An 18,513-nucleotide genomic window follows, 5' to 3' on the forward strand; every position below is an offset into this window, starting at 1 on the left:
GCAACTGCTCGGCCTCCAACCGCAAGGCACTACCGAGGGTAGTGCGTATGGCCCAGTACATCACCGGGGCCAAGCTTCCTGCCATCCAGGACCTCTAAACCAGGCGGTGTCAGAGAAAGGCCCTAAAAATGGTCAAAAACTACAGCCACCCTAGTCATAGACTGTTCTCTCTACCACCGCACGGCAAGCGGTACCAGAGCGCCAAGTCTAGGTCCAAGAGGCTTCTAAACAGCTTATAACCCCAAGCCATAACAATCCTAAACATCTCATTAAATGGCTACCCAGACTATTTGCATTGCCCCCTCCCCCTCTTCTATGCTGCTGATGCTCTCTGTTATTATCTATGCATTATCTACGTCACTTTAATAACTCTACCTACAGTTGAAGTCGGAAGTTTACATACACCTTAGCCAAATGCATTTAAACTCTGTTTTTCACAATTCCTGACATTTAATCCTAGTAAAAATTCCCGGTCTTAGGTCAGTTAGGATTACCAGTTTATTTTAAGAATGTGAAATGTCAGAATAATAGTAGAGAGTGATTTATTTCAGCTTTTATTTCTTTCATCACATTCCCAGTGGGTCAGAAGTTTACATATACTCAATTAGTATTTGGTAGCATTGCCTTTAAATTGTTTAACTTGAGTCAAGCGTTTTGTGTAGCCTTCCACAAGCTTCCCACAATAAGTTGAGTGAATTTTGGCCCATTCCTCCTGACAGAGCTGGTGTAATTGAGTCAGGTTTGTAGGCCTCCTTGCTCGCACACACTTTTCCAGTTCTGCCCACAAATCTTCTGTAGGATTGAGGTCAGGACTTTGTGATGGCCACTCCAATACCTTGACTTTGTTGTCCTTAAGCCATTTTGCCACAACTTTGGAAGTATGCTTGGGGTCATTGTCCATTTGGAAGACCCATTTGCGACCAAGCTTTAACTTCCTGACTGATGTCTTGAGATGTTGCTTCAACATATCCACATAATTTTCCTCCCTCATGATGTCATCTATTTTGTGAAGTGCACCAGTCCTTCCTGCAGCAAAGCATCCCCACAAATTGATGCTGCCACCCCCGTGGGATGGTGTTCTTCGGCTTGCAAGCGTCCCCTTTTTCCTCCAAACATTACGATGGTCATTATGGCCAAACAGATCTATTTTTGTTTCATCAGACCAGAGGACATTTCTCCAAAAAGTACGATCTTTGTCCCCACGTGTAGTTGCAAACCGTAGTCTGGCTTTTTTATGGCGGCTTTGGAGCAATAGCTTCTTCCTTGCTGAGCGGCCTTTCAGGTTATGTCGATATAGGACTCATTTAACTGTGGATATAGATACTTTTATACCTGTCTCCTCCAGCATCTTCACAAGGTCCTTTGCTGTTGTTCTGGGATTGATTTGCACTTTTCGCACCAAAGTACGTTCATCTCTAGGAGACAGAACGAGTCTCCTTCCTGAGCGGTATGACGGCTGCGTGGTCCCATGGTGTTTATACTTGCTTAATATTGTTTGTACAGATGAACGTGGTACCTTCAGGCGTTTGGAAATTGCTCCCAAGGATAAACCAGACTTGTGGATGTCTACAATTTTTTTCTTAGGTCTTGGCTGATTTCTTTTGATTTTCCCATAATGTCAAGCAAAGAGGCAATACGTTCGAAGGTAGGCCTTGAAATACATCCACAGGTACACCTCCAATTGACTCAAATGATGTCTTAGCCTATCAGAAGCTTCTAAAGCCATGACATAATTTTCTGGAATTTTACAAGCTGTTTAAAAGCACAGTCAACATAGTGTATGTAAACTTCTGACCTACTGGAATTCTGATACAGTGATAAGTGAAATAATCTGTCTGTAAACAATTGTTGGAAAAATTACTTGTGTCGTGTACAAAGTAGATGTCCTAACCGACTTGCCAAAACTATAGTTTGTTAACAAGAAATTTGTGGAGTGTTTGAAAAACAAGTTTTAATAACTCCAACCTAAGGGTATGTAAACTTCCGACTTCAACTGTACATGTACACTACATGTACAGAGAAGGCCTCTTCCTTGGCCGAGGCACCGGATACACTGGGCCGTGGAGGCGCACTGGCGGTCTCGAGCGCAGAGCTAGCACAACTCGTCCTGGCTGGATCCCCCCTGAAGCCCGGCAAGTGCGGGGAGCTGGAACAGGCCGCACAGGGCTGTGCTGGCGAACCGGGGACACCGTGCGTAGGGCTGGCGCAGGATAACCCGGGCCGAGGAGACGCACTGGAGGTCTGGAGAGCAGGGCTGGCACACTCCGTCCTGGCTCAATGCCCACTCTAGCCCGGCCGACGCGAGGAGCTGGGATATAGCGCACCGGGCTAAGAACACGTACTAGAGACACCGTGCGCTCCACCGCATAACATTGTGCCTGACCAGTACGACGCTCGCCACGGTAAGCACGGGGAGTTGCCTCAGGTCTCCTACCTGACTCCGCCAATCTCCTCGTCTGCCCCCCCCCCCAAAAAAAATTTCTGGGGCTGCCTTCCGTGCACGTTTCCTCGAGCCAACTCCTCGTAGCGTCGCCGCTCCGCTTTAGCTGCCTCCAGCTCCTCTTTAGGACGGCGATACTCTCCCGGCTGTGCCCAGGGTCCCTTGCCGTCCAAGCTTTCCTCCCATGTCCAGGAGTCCATTCCACCACGCTGCTTGGTCCTTTGGTGGTGGGTAGTTCTGTAACAATGTTCGTCTGAGGAGGAAGGAGTGGACCAAGGTGCAGCGTGGTACGTGTTCATGATATTTATTTAACTCAGAACACTAAGACAAAATAACAAAAATAGACCAACCCGAAACAGTTCTGTCTGGTGCAGACACAAAGACAGAAAACAACTACCCACAACAAACAGGTGGAAAAAGGCTACCTAAGTATGGTTCTCAATCAGAGACAACGATAGACAGCTGCCTCTGATTGAGAACCACACCCGGCCAAACACACAGAAAAGAAAACATAGAACACCAGACATAGAATGCCCACCCCAACTCACGCCCTGACCAAACCAAAATAGAGACCTAAAAAGGATCTCTAAGGTCAGGGCGTGACACCTATTTGGTAAAAGACCCAGTCCATATTATGGTAAGAACAGCTCAAATAAGCAAAGAGAAACGACAATCCATCTTTACTTTAAGACATGAAGGTTAGCCAATGCAGAACATTTCAAGAACTTTGAAAGTTTCTTCAAGTGCAGTCGCAAAAACCATCAAGCGCTATGATGAAACTGGCTCTCATGAGGACCGCTACAGGACAGGAAGACCCAGAGTTACCTCTGCTGCAGAGGATAAGTTTATTAGAGTTACCAGCCTCAGAAATATCAGCCCAAATAAATGCTTCGCAGATTTCAAGTAACAAACACATCTCAACATCAACTTTCCAATAGGTGTGGAGTGTTCCCAAGGGGTCCAAGTCTCAGTCCTGACTTTCAATCTTCCTGAAAATGTCAGACAAGGTTTGACTATTGCTGTCAATCCGTGATTCCCAACCAAATTGAATGAGCTCGAGTAACAATTGATATATGTTGCCCTAAGAGTTGTGCAGAGAGCTGGTAGAGGTATATACAAAACATGATTTACAGTTGTAATTGCTGACAAAGGTGCTTCCACCAAGTATTCACTCTGGGGTGTGAAGACATACGCAGTCTCTTTCCCTTTGAAAAAGTGCAGCAGGTTGTGTAGATCTGTAAGATAAAAAAAAAAAAATGTAATCCCTTTTTAGGTTTAGAATGTGACAACTGTGAATGCGGTGTGTAGACTTTCACTAGGCACTGTATAATAAATATATAAATTATAATCAACATGTATTGTTTTCTGTGTGTTTGTGTGCGTGGGTACAGGCTTGTCGGAATGGCTTTGTCCAGCACCTGGAGCATCTGCTGTTCTACGGGGCGGACATGAGCGCACAGAACGCCTCAGGGAACACAGCGCTGCATATCTGTGCTCTCTACAATCAGGTGAGCTGTGTGTGTGTGCGCGTGTGTGTTTGTTCATACAAGTGTATCTGTCCTTCTTCCACCTGGTTTGATTGTGTAGGCCTGGAGGTCTCCCTGATGTCTCTCTGTTCACCTGTTCTACTTGTGTTCGAGTCTGTAAGTGTCTGGGTGAATTAACTTAACCCACCACCACGCATTACTGACCTTACACACATACACACACACATCTGCTTCTCGTTCCGTTCGTATGAGATGTAAGTAAATCCACAATTAAATGGCAGTTATTTGCGTTAACAAAGTGCTTTTCCACAATTAAGAGAAATTGGAGGAGAGGATCATGAGTAAGGGTGGAGAATGAGTGACAAGGGGATAAGTCTGTCTCTCATTCCCACCACACAGCTCTCCTCCTACTCTAGACTCAATTAGACCCCCAGATTTGTACATGTTCATTAGCTAAATGTATTCAATTTGACATCAAATCTTACATCATAGCATTTCTTAAATGCATTTGAGTCCTGACCCCTCTCTTGCTTGAAAAGCTTTTCACATCTCAACCCACTTGTTTTTCTACTCTCCCAGTACGTCCGTATTCAGAATCATCTGTCTCAATTAGCGCTATGGCCTAGAATAGAATAGAATACAGCTTTATTGTCCATCCAGGATGGACATTTTTCTTTTGGCATCACCTTCCATTAAAAGGATCACACACACATACATTCTCACATCATACGCATTTAAACCAGTCAGTCCATCATGTTGCATACACTAACAACATAGAGGACTTTAATACCTTCACTCACATCCGACCGCTGTCCCAACTGCACTGTACCGATAAAATGTATTTTGCATTTAGTAGTCTAACAGCACAAGGAACAAATTCATGTTTTGAACATGTCCTTCTATCATGTCTTATATCTCGCCTCCTCTTCCTCTCTCTCTCTTTATCCCTTTCACATTTGGGGATTTTTCTGCAAACTGTTGAGGCGGGAATCCCCATGTCTCCTAATGTTCTGTAGTTTAGTGTCTGTACACACATGCACTGTTCTCCTGGTATTTAAACCTTCAAGTCGTATTATCCTGTGTCAGGGCTACAATTAGAGATGGGGGGAGGGGGGAGGCAGAGTGAGAGAGTCAGTGAGAGCGAAAGAATACAGGCAGAATGAGAGGGGGGGGGGGGTTTACACGTCATCCATTTCTATTTCAAAATGAGCTTCAATGCAAATGGAGGTTATAAAATGACAATATGTGGGATTGTTAGTTTGTTGAACGTGTCAAAATATAGAGAACATATTATACACTCTACAAATGCCCGAATTTACATCCTTCATGTTAGTTACTTTGCAAACTGGCATGAGTACAGAATTGATTGTGTGTGTGTGTGTGTGTGTGTGTGTGTGTGTGTGTGTGTGTGTGTGTGTGTGTGTGTGTGTGTGTGTGTGTGTGTGTGTGTGTGTGTGTGTGTGTGTGTGTGTGTGTGTGTGTGTGTGTGTGTGTGTTAATGTGTGTGTTTCTGTATATAATACTGTTCATGCATGGTTGAGCACTCTGTGGGCGAGTTGTGCAGCACATTCAGACCCTTTCTCTCTTTCACACTCTCTGTTCAACAGCTTTTTTTCATTTTCTTCACACAGAATCTCCCTTCATACATGTAGCAGGCACTGTTTCTCTCTCTCTCTCTCTCTCTCTCTGTCTCTCTGTCTCTCTGTCTCTCTGTCTCTCTGTCTCTCTCTCTCTCTCTCTCTCTGTCTGTCTCTCTGTCTCTCTGTCTCTCTGTCTCTCTGTCTCTCTGTCTCTCTCTCTCTTTCTCTTTCTCTTTCTCTTTCTCTTTCTCTCTCTCTCTCGCTCTCTCTCTCTTGTTTTTAAAAGTTGGGGATTCAAAGGAGGACTTATTGCCTTTTTCCACTGCTAATTCAAGTAATCGAAAACTGGCTTCTGGACTGTTGGGGTTACTGTACAAGTGTTCTGTCTAGTCTTTGTGTCGTATGGGAAGCATGGGAGTAATAGAGATTGATCATTCCCAAGAAATTCAGAGCCACTCCTCAGATTCCTGTTCTTCCCTGTTCTTTCCCAGGATAACTGTGCCAGGGTGCTGCTGGTCCGTGGAGCCGACAAAGCGGTGAAGAACTACAACAGCCAGAGTCCCTTCCAGGTGAGACCCGTAATGCATCCTCTCATCCAAAACCGTTACTGTAGTTCTGACATACCAGAGCTGCGGGTTTAATTCCTTCATGGGCTACATAGTTTATCCAATATACAGAATATATACTGAAGAAGTTTTCTTATCAGCGGGTAAAACCTGGGTCAGTGTGAATGGGACTCTATTGAGAAAAAACACACCTTTCAAGTCCCAAGTAATACCAAGGATGCATCTCAATAGTCTGAAGTGGCTTCCTCTACCTAACTCCTCTACTTGACTCCTCTCCTTTATCTGCATCTGAAAAGCAAGTGCTGAAGGGAATGGGCCGAGTGTCACTAGGTCACACAGTTGTGTGTGTGATGCAGTTGTAGACATCTTACAAAGTTGCATACGTCCACGGGTTGGCTCGATGTGTTGTGTGTGTCTTGCCGAGATAATTGCTTGAATACACAGAAGGCAGTGCAGCTGACACTATTGATTCCAATGAGAGTCCTGCATGAGTCACGTCTGAGTCACAAAGGAGCGTTTTGAAGCAGGCTTTTATGTATGGCAGTCCTCGGATCCTCGATGGCCCTCCACAGGCACTTCAGTGGCCCTCCTAATCTCTCTGGCTTTCGCCAGTGGGGTTGGTCCCAAAAGTTGAACTTGTTTAATTGTCTCCTATTCTTTTCCAGTTGCACTGGTTTTGTTACACTTGAAATGTCTAGAGGAGACAAGGAGAAGACACAAGCAGAGGGTTAGAACATGGTGCTCCCAATACCATGGTTGTGGGTACAATTCCCGTATGGGCCCCCTGAAACGGAATATAGGTGTCTCTATCAAAGTTGCCAATGAATTGATCAAGTAATGTCACTTATTGGGGCGGAGTTCAATGGGAGTGAAAATATGTGATAGTGTGTGTCTCCGCTGCTCTGCCTGTGTATCTGTAGCTAAAAATAGAGTCCCAGCAGCCCAATGAGATCATCAATTAGAGCTCTGCTGAGTAGCTCAAAATCCCTCCCCCTCCTCTGTTGGCCCAGACTCTGGATGTAGGTGTTTTCACAAGATTCTTCTATAAAGCATTTGCCTGTTTCAACCTCACTCTCTAACGCCCCCCCCTGTTCCCTCCCTTGCTCCCTTGTTCCCAGATGTGTGATGGACAGTGTCAGTGTCTTTATAGTTCCCCTCCTTTATCCCTTTCACATTTTCTTTTTCTCTCGCTCTCCTCTCCAGTCTCTTATTTGATTATTTCTTCGCTGTCCCCTTTCTCCTCTCTTCTTTTTCTTTCTTCTTTCCTCTCCCTCGCCTTCCTTCTGTCTCTGTTCATTTCTCACATTTCTCTCCTTTTCTCTCCTCTCTCTCTAAATGTTCTGCTTCCTTGTCTTTCCTTTCTGCCATTTTATTTCTCCCTTTCCTTTCCTTTCTCTCTCTCTCTCTCTCCCTCTTTCATTCTGTCACCTGTGGTGTCCGTTTCTTCCGCTGTGTTGCATTCCGATGAGACTGGAATCCCGCTGGACACACACGGGTTGGAATCAACTTTGTTTCCGTGTCATTTCATGTAAATGACGTTGAACCGTCTGTGCCCAGCGGGAAGTGAAATAATAAACTGGAATGAGAAACATGCAGAAGTATTCAACTTTATACTGAAGCTCCAATCGCTATCTGTCTCTCAGCGAAAGTCTAGCCCTTTAGCCCAGGGTATGGGAGGATGTTTATCAGTATTGAGGAACTCACGATGAGAAACAAGAACATGCAAATTCAAGAACGACGGGAAGGGAAAGAGAGTATTTCTGCTGTCTGTCTCTGTATCTCTAACAATTCCTCCTTTCCCATCTCCTTTCCAATCTCCTCCTGTCTTCTCCATCTTCCCTACTCGCGTTCTCCTATGTGCCTGGCCCTTTAAGGATTCTCGCTGGTCTTGAATCAGAATTAATTCCCTCCCTGAGTTGTTGGATGTAGTTTCAGGCACAATTCTCCACCCATTCCTCCTCCCCTACCTCCTTCTCTTCCTCCTCCTCCTCTCATCCACCACCATAGACAACAGTGTCTTCATGGAAACAAGGGGTCATTCCCAGCATTCCTATGCGTTGGGAACATGAAGGAGTGAGGGAGTGAAGGAGGGGGTGGCAATGAAGGCGTCAGTGGGGTGTTTTCCCCTATACATGCCTGTGCTCTACACTACGGCCGTGTGGTTTAGATGTGGTCTTTAGGCTTTAAATCACACTACAGCTATACACTCTGAGAAAAAATGATTCAAAAAGGGTTCTGCAGTTGTCCCCATAGGAGACCACTTTTGGGTTCCAGGTAGAACCCAGGTAGAACCCAAAAGTTCCAGGTAGAACCCAAAAGGGGTTCTTCAAAGGGTTCTCTTATGGAGACAGCCGAAAAACAATTTTTTTCTAAGAGTGTACACTTCAGCTGTAGGCTTCATTCTATACCTTCGTCTCCTCACAGTGCTTTCACTCTCAGTTCACCAGTGTTCAGTTATGATACCCAGTGATCTGCAATCAGAGTTACACCTATCACAACGGCTCATAAGCAATGAGGGCATGTTATGTTTAAGCGAAGAAGGTTTGTCATTTTGTTATGAAGTGTTGTCCAAAGAGATTGCAGTAAACCCCACCCTCCCCCTCCTCCAAATCCCTCCTCCTCCCTACTCCCTCTCCCAGGAATGATCTCTCCTGTAATGTAATCAACGCTCTGTTCCTCTCACTGTATACCACGTGTACATCCACTGCCCCCCGGGGACACTATGATATTGCTCCCTTTCGTCCAGTGGGTAAGACTGGGGGTGACTTGTCATCAACCCATAGTTGCCCACGCTGCCATGTTGACTGGCTGATGGTGGCGCCGTGATGCCATCAGGCTTACACACTGTCATGGCTGTTTGCTGCTATATTTACATGTGTTTTTGTCCATTGATGGAGAAGTGGAAATGAAGAGAAAGGGAAGAGAGAAGGAGAGAACGAGAAAGATGAGAGAGGGGAAAGGTGAATGTGGGTTTTATGAGTCTTTCATGTGTTAGGTTCTAAATGAACCTAATAGAACTCACTGACGCTTAATAAAGCTCAGACAAAGTTTATACCCCCGTTGGGTCATACAGCTGCATAAGACAAAAGACATATTCACACAAACACTGATATTTAACCCTTTCTCCTATACTGAGTCTCCTCCCACACATTTGAACAGCCAATGCGTCTCTGTTGCTAGACAGAACCTTAGTGATATCTGTATCTTCCTCGCTTCATCTGACCTGACTTCAGCCCCAAATTGCTCGCTCGTCCCCAACTCACGGCTGTCCTGTTGACTCGTACCAGACTGTGTCTCTTCTCCTCCCATAGGATCCCCGACGGCTAACAATAACATATCCTGACAGAATGTATACGTTCACATTCCCCTCTCTCCCTCGGTGACATGAATAAGTACATTTCATATTTTCAGAACCCAACACGTCACACGGGGCTAGTGAAAGGGTCCTTCTTCCATTAGAGCCATGCAAAACAAGATGCTAGAGCTGACCCGCCAGCCACCACACTCTGTCTCTCTCTCTCTCTCTCTCTCTCATATGTAGGTAGCACACATTTCTCACAACATATCCCTATATCCCTCTCTCTAGCGACCCCTTTGCTTTCTCTCTCATCCCTCTCTTGCTCCCTCTCCTCACTTTCTTTCTCCCACATGCTATCTTCCACCACTGCTCTCTCTCTCTCTCTCTCTCTCACCAACGTTCACTCTTCCGATGGTGGGTGTAGGTGAGTGTGGGCGTGTGTGTACGCACATTGGTATGCGCGCGTGTCATGCTAAAAGGTCAGGATTCGTAACAGGCTGCAGATGGTTACATCCAGATAGGAATTTAGTAGAATCAAGTCCGAATTGCTACACAGACACACGCGCGCGCGCGCGCGCACACACACACACACACACACACACACACACACACACACACACACACACACACACACACACACACACACACACACACACACACACACACACACACACACACACACACACACACACACACACACACACACACACACACACACACACACACACAATTAATTGTTTGAATTTGTAGAGTAATGTAAAGGTTGTTTTGCGGACATGAAATGTGCCCCCCCCCCCCCCTCTCTCTCCCTCTCGCAGGTGGCCATCATCGCGGGGAACTTTGAACTGGCCGAACTGGTCAAGAACCATAAAGAGACAGATATAGGTGAGTAACCATGGTTACCCTCCTCTTTTCCACCTCCCACTTTTCTCTGTCTGAAATGGATATGTTATTGGATAATAGGTTGCTGATCTTTTCTTGTGTATGATCTTTTGTTGTTGTATATATGTGTGTGTGTGTGTGTGTGTCTGCCCTTCTGCAAGTATGTTCTCCATCATGCATGTGTGAGTGTGTGTTTGTGCGTGCATGTGCATGTTTGTGTGTGAGTGCTAGAGAAGGATTTGTCATTCGGTCCACCCCCCCCCCCCCCCCCCTTTCGTGGGACTAACCTATCACACTGGGGAATCCAGGATCCCTCAGGTGGCATATGAGAGCAGGGTTAGGGAGGGATAGAATGACTATACTAAATCCCGCCCCCAAAAAATGGTTTCCTTCTCCCAAAGGAATTTAAAAATAGATTTCTACTTTCTCGTTTTTCCCTGTGGGTTTATCTGCCGTGCACCCCACACCCCCCACTGCCCTACAACGCCATCATCTTTCTTAATTAAACTATTTCACATGGAGGGAAAAAGGTTAAGCGGGAGGGATTACCATCCCCAGACAAATTAAATAAAAAATGAAATAAATAAATAGAAAAAGAGTGAATAGATAAATAAATAAAATAATCTAAAGATGTAATCCACAATTGTTTCCCCCCCCCTGAGCAAGATTCCCCAGGCCTCACAGCTGCAGCGAGGGCTAGATGAAACGCAGCGCTGCAGGATTACCCCGCGTCTCTCACATCTGCCGCCATCGTCTCCTCTCCCCCTTCTCAGGCCACCCATCCTGCTCCCCACGTTCAGCATGAACCTTCTCACAACGGGACGCCGTCGCACCTCGACTCCGGTGGGGCCATGAGAGCCCGAACTCCGCCATTGACCATTAGCCGTTCTAGTGGAATGAAAAGGCCCGGATAACTGTCCTCTACTACAGTCCTCGCTTTTACTTTCACTTTAACTCTTTCTGTCTCTATCTCTCGGCTCACTGTCAGCCGTGCCTCACTGAGTCTGTAATGGGATATTTTCTTTGCTGGATTATCGGCCATGGGTTCTGCATGTTGCAAATCAGAGAAAGGTGGGTGCTCTGAAGCTCAACCACCACTCTCCTACCTCCTCTACCCTCTTCCCTGCCATTTCTAGTCCCCTTCTCACCCGCTCCGGGTGGGCGGTAGCTTGCAATGTTGGGATACAGGTAGAATTGTGTATCTGCGGTATGGTGGGTAATTGTCTATCCTGCCTGAGCTGAGGCACTACCCTGGCATGGGTACAGAATTGATTGTGTGTGTGTGTGTGTGCCTAAAGAGTATTTAGAAGGTGCACTAAAGAGCATTAGCCCAGAAAGAGTAATTAGTGAGTAGAGCTATGCGTCGTTAAGACTCACACACCTTCTCTCCCTCTCCCTACATCCTTCTCGCTCCCTTGTTCCCAGACGTGTCGGTGACTTTATAGTCTGTCTCTTTGTGTTGGAGTTGGATTAGACGATAGGCATGCATTTAATCCTGTACGAGAGAGCACAGAGCAGTTCAGCTAACTCTGACACTGCCTAGCCTGTCTTGTAACCCAACTCAAGGTGCTCATGAATCAGTGTATTATTGAATTACTAACATGGTATGCCCCAACACTCATTCAATTAACTAGTCTGTTATTCAATCTCTGTATTAGACCCATAGGAAATACCAGAGAGTCAGACCAAAGCAATAGAAACGGGTTGGATAGATTATGGTGGAAGGGTTATATTGCCATATAATGTATGTTTAGGTTCTTGGACTGGGTTAGCGAACACAAGGCTAAGTGAATAATATAGTGACAGGATATTGTAGCGGATTCGGCGCAAAGATCTTTGTAAGGCAGGGTTTACACATACAAACACACACCACCAGTCCAAGTGAAGGGTTAAACCGGTTTATTACTATCAGGTTTCGGCAGTGTTCCTGATATACAAAGCAAACAGAGAAAACACTTTGTCACCAGTGGCAGGTCCTCCAATCTTGGTCGATGTGGGGGTTCAATCCTTGTTGAAATCATAAGTTCCTTTCTTCCGTAAAACCTCCTTCTCCACCGTACGTTCTGTCTCCCCAATAACCTCCTACTCCTTCACCTCCTGGGGTCAAAGAAAATACAAATTAAAAAAATTACCAGGGCGTCGTTAAGTAGAGGCCTTGATTGGTTTCACCCGTCTGCAGTTTGGCTCTGATTACAACTGGAGACAGGTGTGGCTGTTCTGCTGCAGTCTAGAAGTTTTCCCCTGAGCTGTCCATGGTCCTGCCTCTGGGGAATACTTCACATTGCTGTCCGTGGTCCTGGCAGCCAGAAAACAAAGGAAACTCGCAGGCACATACTGTCCATCCACCACACAACCCCTGAAACCGCTACAATGTGAATAAGAAAGTGGATGAATTATAGATGGATAGAGCAGAAATGATGCTCCTCGAAGGACGAGGCGTCATTCTTTAGCTCAGCCTATAGTGAGAATTCCCAAGTGTGTGTGTCTGTGAGTGTGTGTGTGTGTGTATGTGTGTGTGTGACCTACATCCATAGTAATGACACAGATAATGTCGGGAGTAATGAGAATAGCATTGGGATGTGTGTAATGTAGTCAGAGAGGCTTAGGAATATCCACATGTTCTGTACAAGACATAAACTCACAGAACCTAAATCTGAGTGAAGCGTCAATAACCATAAATGTGTGTGTCATGCGTGTGATTGTGTGTTCATTTGCACGTGTGCATGTGAGTCTCGCAGTGTTCATCTCTTTGAGTCAGCTGACTCTTGCTCCTCGTGAAAGCAACACACTCCGAACCAGCAACAAGGTTACCATGGCATCAGGGCTTGTGTGCTAATCATTAAAAGACTAAGGCATCTGGCTGATGCTCCAAATGGTAAGAGAAATTTGGGCAAAGGTACAATTCCCAGTTTTAAGGAAAGTTATACAGAGCGGATAATTGGAGATAAAGGAGAAAGGGGTGGTGGAGAGATGTTGTAGAAAAATAAGTATAGTTGGAAAGGGGTAATACTATCAGGAATCAAGGAGACCCAGGTGCAGACACGTTGAATAAACAATGGTTTAATAGTCCAAGGGGCAGGCGAGAGACAGGTCAAGGCAGGCAGGGGTCAATAATCCAGAGATGTGGCAAGTGTACAGGTCAGCAGGCAGGCTCAGGGTCAGCGGCAGGCAGAGTGATCAGGCAGGCGGGTACAGAGACGGGACAGGCCAGGGTCAAAAACCAGGAGGGCGAGAAAAAGAAAGGCTGGGGGGAAAAAGGAGCTGACAGGACAAACTCTGGTAGGCTTGACAAACAAGACAAACTGGCAACAGACAAACAGAGAACACAAGTATAAATACACAGGGGATAATGGGGAAGATGGGCGACACCTGGAGGGGTTGGAGACAATCACAAAGACAGGTGAAACAGATCAGGGTGTGAAAAAGGTGAAACATCTGCCAATGTGCCCTTGAGCAAGGCTCCAGGGTCGCTGGATAATGAGTACCCTGGATGTTACCCCACTCTCCGAGGGTTTCTCAGGGAGAGTTGGGATATGCCAAAAACACATTTAGGACAAAGTTAAGCACCCATTCATATCCTCATATCAATCTGACACAGCAACATGGTCAGCCACAGAGCAGCACCCCAGGAGAAGTTTAGCAGAGAGGGGTGGCAAATAAAGATGGTGAGGGGTATACGTAGATAGAGGGGGTAGTAAGTAGAGCTAGGAAGAGGGTTAAATTGAGATAGGAGTTAGTGTGCAATGTGTCCAATCGATCAGTGCTATAGTAACTAGGCGCGAGTGAATGTGTCCAGACACTGCTTTGGTAGATAGGCCAGTAAATCTGTTTCTTAAATCCAGTCAGTTTTTTCCCCATTCTGCCGGTAAGCCTCTCTAAGAATGATTGGCAGATGTGTGTATTAGACCTCACGCTGCAAGAGTGTGATAATCCGCCATGGTGAACAAATCAAACACACAGATACACAATGTGTGCGTCATACACACACGTGCACACAGAGACACGTGCACGCACACACTCAACACACTCCTTAGCACACAAATGGCCATCCCAACAAACACTCAACTAAACACACAGACAACCAAACACCCACTCATCCAATGCTCAGCGACCACATGGCATACTCATGCAGGTCCATGACGTAATTTAATAATGCACTTTATAGCAGTTCAAAGGCGTCTTATGTCTCCTCCTTAGTGTATTATGGTAATACATTCTTGTCTTAATGTCACTGACTAGCTAATCCAGTTTCCCTAATTAAAGAACAAACACAGCTTGCGTGGCTCTGAGTAGCTGGTGACATGGTGGTGACATGGTTCATTGCAGCCTGTTCTACACAGCTTTTGATGAGACAGCCAGAGAGCGCCCTATAGTAATGGGATTTAGATGAGACAGCCAGAGAGCGCCCTATAGTAATGGGATTTAGAGGAGACAGCCAGAGAGCGCCCTATAGTAATGGGATTTAGATGAGACAGCCAGAGAGCGCCCTATAGTAATGGGATTTAGAGGAGACAGCCAGAGAGCGCCCTATAGTAATGGGATTTAGATGAGACAGCCAGAGAGCGCCCTATAGTAATGGGATTTAGATGAGACAGCCAGAGAGCGCCCTATAGTAATGGGATTTAGATGAGACAGCCAGAGAGCGCCCTATAGTAATGGGATTTAGATGAGACAGCCAGAGAGCGCCCTATAGTAATGGGATTTAGATGAGACAGCCAGAGAGCGCCCTATAGTAATGGGATTTAGATGAGACAGCCAGAGAGCGCCCTATAGTAATGGGATTTAGATGAGACAGCCAGAGAGCGCCCTATAGTAATGGGATTTAGAGGAGACAGCCAGAGAGCGCCCTATAGTAATGGGATTTAGAGGAGACAGCCAGAGAGCGCCCTATAGTAATGGGATTTAGATGAGACAGCCAGAGAGCGCCCTATAGTAATGGGATTTAGATGAGACAGCCAGAGAGCGCCCTATAGTAATGGGATTTAGATGAGACAGCCAGAGAGCGCCCTATAGTAATGGGATTTAGATGAGACAGCCAGAGAGCGCCCTATAGTAATGGGATTTAGATGAGACAGCCAGAGAGCGCCCTATAGTAATGGGATTTAGATGAGACAGCCAGAGAGCGCCCTATAGTAATGGGATTTAGATGAGACAGCCAGAGAGCGCCCTATAGTAATGGGATTTAGAGGAGACTAAAAACAGGCAGCCGCAGGAAGATGATAGGAAGTGGGGAGCTAACTTCCTGCTGTTGAGCGGAAGGTTGAGAAGAGTATTGTGTGTCCTAATTTGCTGCAGTGAAACACGTGTGTTGTGGTGGGTGTGGATTAGGGTTTAATGGCGAGCAGGAAAAGGGAGTGGGTTTTGGCGGGAAAACCCGGTAAATCTCTGTAACCCGGTTTTCCCGCCCAAACCCATTCACTTTTCCGTTGATAAATGTTTGCAAATTATAATAAATAATTTATATGGTCAGCGTAACATAAATTGGAACTGTTAAATTATTTGCAATGTCTAAATCTGTCTTAATACGGCCTTCTCTGCTCTGGACTGAAGTAAATGGTGCCGGAAGAAATGGCAGCAGTTTTACGGGCGCCCAACCAATTGTGCTACTATGTGGGTTTTTCGTGTTATTTGTAACTTATTTTGTACATAATGTTTCTGCAACCATATCTTACGGCAAAAAAGAGCTTCTGGATATCAGGACAGCGATCACTCACCTCGGATTAGACAAAGATTTTTCTTCAACAAGCAAGACGCACAAGACATTCTCCAAACACCCCACAGGGCCGGCATATTTGTAAACAACAGCTGGTGCACGAAATCTAAGGAAGTCTCTAGATTTTGCTCGCCTGAAGTAGAGTGTATTGTGATAAATTGCAGGCCACAATAATTGCCTAGAGAGTTTTCAGCTATACTTTTTGTGGCTGTTTATTTACCACCGCAGACAGATGCTGGCACTAAGACCGCACTCAGTCAGTTTTATAAGGAAATAAGCAAACAGGAGACCACTCACCCAGAGGCGGCGCTCCTAGTGGCCGGAGACTTTAATGCAGGGAAACTTAAATCAGTTCTACCAAATTTCCATCAACATGTTAAATGTGCAACCAGAGGGAAAAAAATTGTAGTTCACCTGTACTCCACACACAGAGACACATGCAAAGCTCGCCCTCCATTTGGTAAATCCGACCACAACTCTATCCTCCTGATTCCTGCTTACAAGCAAAAATTAGAGCAGGAAGCACCAGTGACTCGGTCTATAAAAAAGTGGTCAGATGAAGCAGATGCTAAACTACAGGACTGTTTTGCTATCACAGACTGGAACATGTTCCGGGATTTTTCCAATGGCATTGAGGAGTACACCACATCAGTCACTGGCTTTATCAATAAGTGCATCGAGGACGTCATCCCCACAGCGACTGTACGTACATTCCCCAACCAGAAGCCATGGAATACAGGCAACATTCGCACTGAGCTAAAGGGTAGAGCTGCCGCTTTCAGGACTAACCCGGAAGCTTACAAGAAATCCTGTTATGCCCTGCGACGAACCATCAAACAGGCAAAGCGTCAATACAGGGCTAAGATTGAATCATACTACACCGGCTCCGACACTCGACTTATGTGGCAGGGCTTGCAGAACTATTACAGACTACAAAGGGAGGCACAGCCGCGAGCTGCCCAGTGACAAGAGCCTACCAGACGAGCTAAATCACTTCTATGCTCGCTTCGAGGCAAGCAACACTGAGGCATGCATGAGAGCAAAGCTGTTCCGGATGACTGTGTGATCACGCTCTCCGTAGCCGACGTGTGTAAGACCTTTAAACAGGTCAACATACACAAGGCTGCGGGGCCAGACGGATTTCCAGGGCGTGTGCTCCGGGCATGTGCTGACCAACTGGCAGGTGTCTTCACTGACATTTTCAACATGTCCCTGATTGAGTCTGTAATGCCAACATGTTTCAAGCAGACCACCATAGTCCCTGTGCCCAAGAACACAAAGGTAATCTGCCTAAATGACTACAGACCCGTAGCACTCACGTCTGTAGCCATGAAGTGCTTTGAAAGGTTGGTAATGACTCACATCAACACCATTATTCCAGAAACCCCAGACCCACTCCAATTTGCATACCGCACTAACAGATCCAAAAATGATGCAATCTCTATTGCACTCCACACTGCCCTTTCCCACCTGGACAAAAGGAACACTTATGTGAGAATGCTATTCATTGACTACAGCTCAGCGTTCAACACCATAGTACCCTCAAAGCTCATCACTAAGCTAAGGATCCTGGGACTAAACACCTCCCTCTGCAACTGGATCCTGGACTTCTTGACGGGCCACCCCCAGGTGGTGAGGGTAGGTAGCAACACATCTGCCACGCTGATCCTCAACACTGGAGCTCCCCAGGGGTGCGTGCTCAGTCCCCTCCTGTATTCCCTGTTCACCCACGACTGCATAGCCAGGCACGACTCCAACACCATCATTAAGTTTGCAGACGACACAACAATGGTAGGCCTGATCATGACAACGACGAGACAGCCCATAGGGAGGAGGTCAGAGATCTGGCCGTGTGGTGCCAGAATAACAACCTATCCCTCAACGTAACCACGACTAAGGAGATGATTGTGGACTACAGGAAAAAGAGGACCGAGCACGCCACCCTTGTCATAGACTGTTCTCTCTACTACCGCATGGCAAGCGGTACCGGAGTGCCAAGTCTAGGACAAAAAGGCTTCTCAACAGTTTTTACCCCAAGCCATAAGACTTCTGAACAGGTAATCAAATGGCTACCCAGACTATTTGCATTGTGTGCCCCCCCAACCCCTCATTTTACACTGCTGCTACTCTTTGTTTATCATATATGCATAGTCACTTTAACTATACATTCATGTACATACTACCTCAATTGGGCCGACCAACCAGTGCTCCCGCACATTGGCTAACCGGGCTATCTGCATTGTGTCCCACCCACCACCCGCCAACCCCTCTTTTACGCTACTAACACTCTCTGTTTATCATATATGCATTGTCACTTTAACCATATCTACATGTACATACTACCTCAATCAGCATGACTAACCGGTGTCTGTATGTAGCCTCGCTACTTTTATAGCCTCGCTTCTGTACAGTCGTGTCCAAAAGTTTTGAGAATTACACAAATATACATTTTCACAAAGTCTGCTACCTCAGTTTGTATGATGGCAATTTGCATATACTCCAGAATGTTATGAAGAGTGATCAGATGAACTACAATTAATTGCAAAG

At 46.0% G+C, this 18,513-nt stretch overlaps 1 protein-coding gene across 1 annotated transcript in view; it reads left to right on the plus strand.

The window, feature by feature from the left end:
• LOC120025092 (SH3 and multiple ankyrin repeat domains protein 2-like) overlaps window positions 1–18,513 on the plus strand; it is a 167,776-nt gene that overhangs the window by 32,507 nt on the left and 116,756 nt on the right. Inside the window, exons 7-9 of the mRNA XM_038969526.1 lie at window positions 3,832–3,948; window positions 5,999–6,076; window positions 10,190–10,256. Coding sequence (XP_038825454.1) covers window positions 3,832–3,948; window positions 5,999–6,076; window positions 10,190–10,256 — 262 coding nt within the window. The remainder of the gene's footprint in view (window positions 1–3,831; window positions 3,949–5,998; window positions 6,077–10,189; window positions 10,257–18,513) is intronic.

This window comes from Salvelinus namaycush, chromosome 30 (genome assembly GCF_016432855.1).
Source record: "Salvelinus namaycush isolate Seneca chromosome 30, SaNama_1.0, whole genome shotgun sequence".
Lineage (NCBI taxonomy): Eukaryota > Metazoa > Chordata > Actinopteri > Salmoniformes > Salmonidae > Salvelinus > Salvelinus namaycush.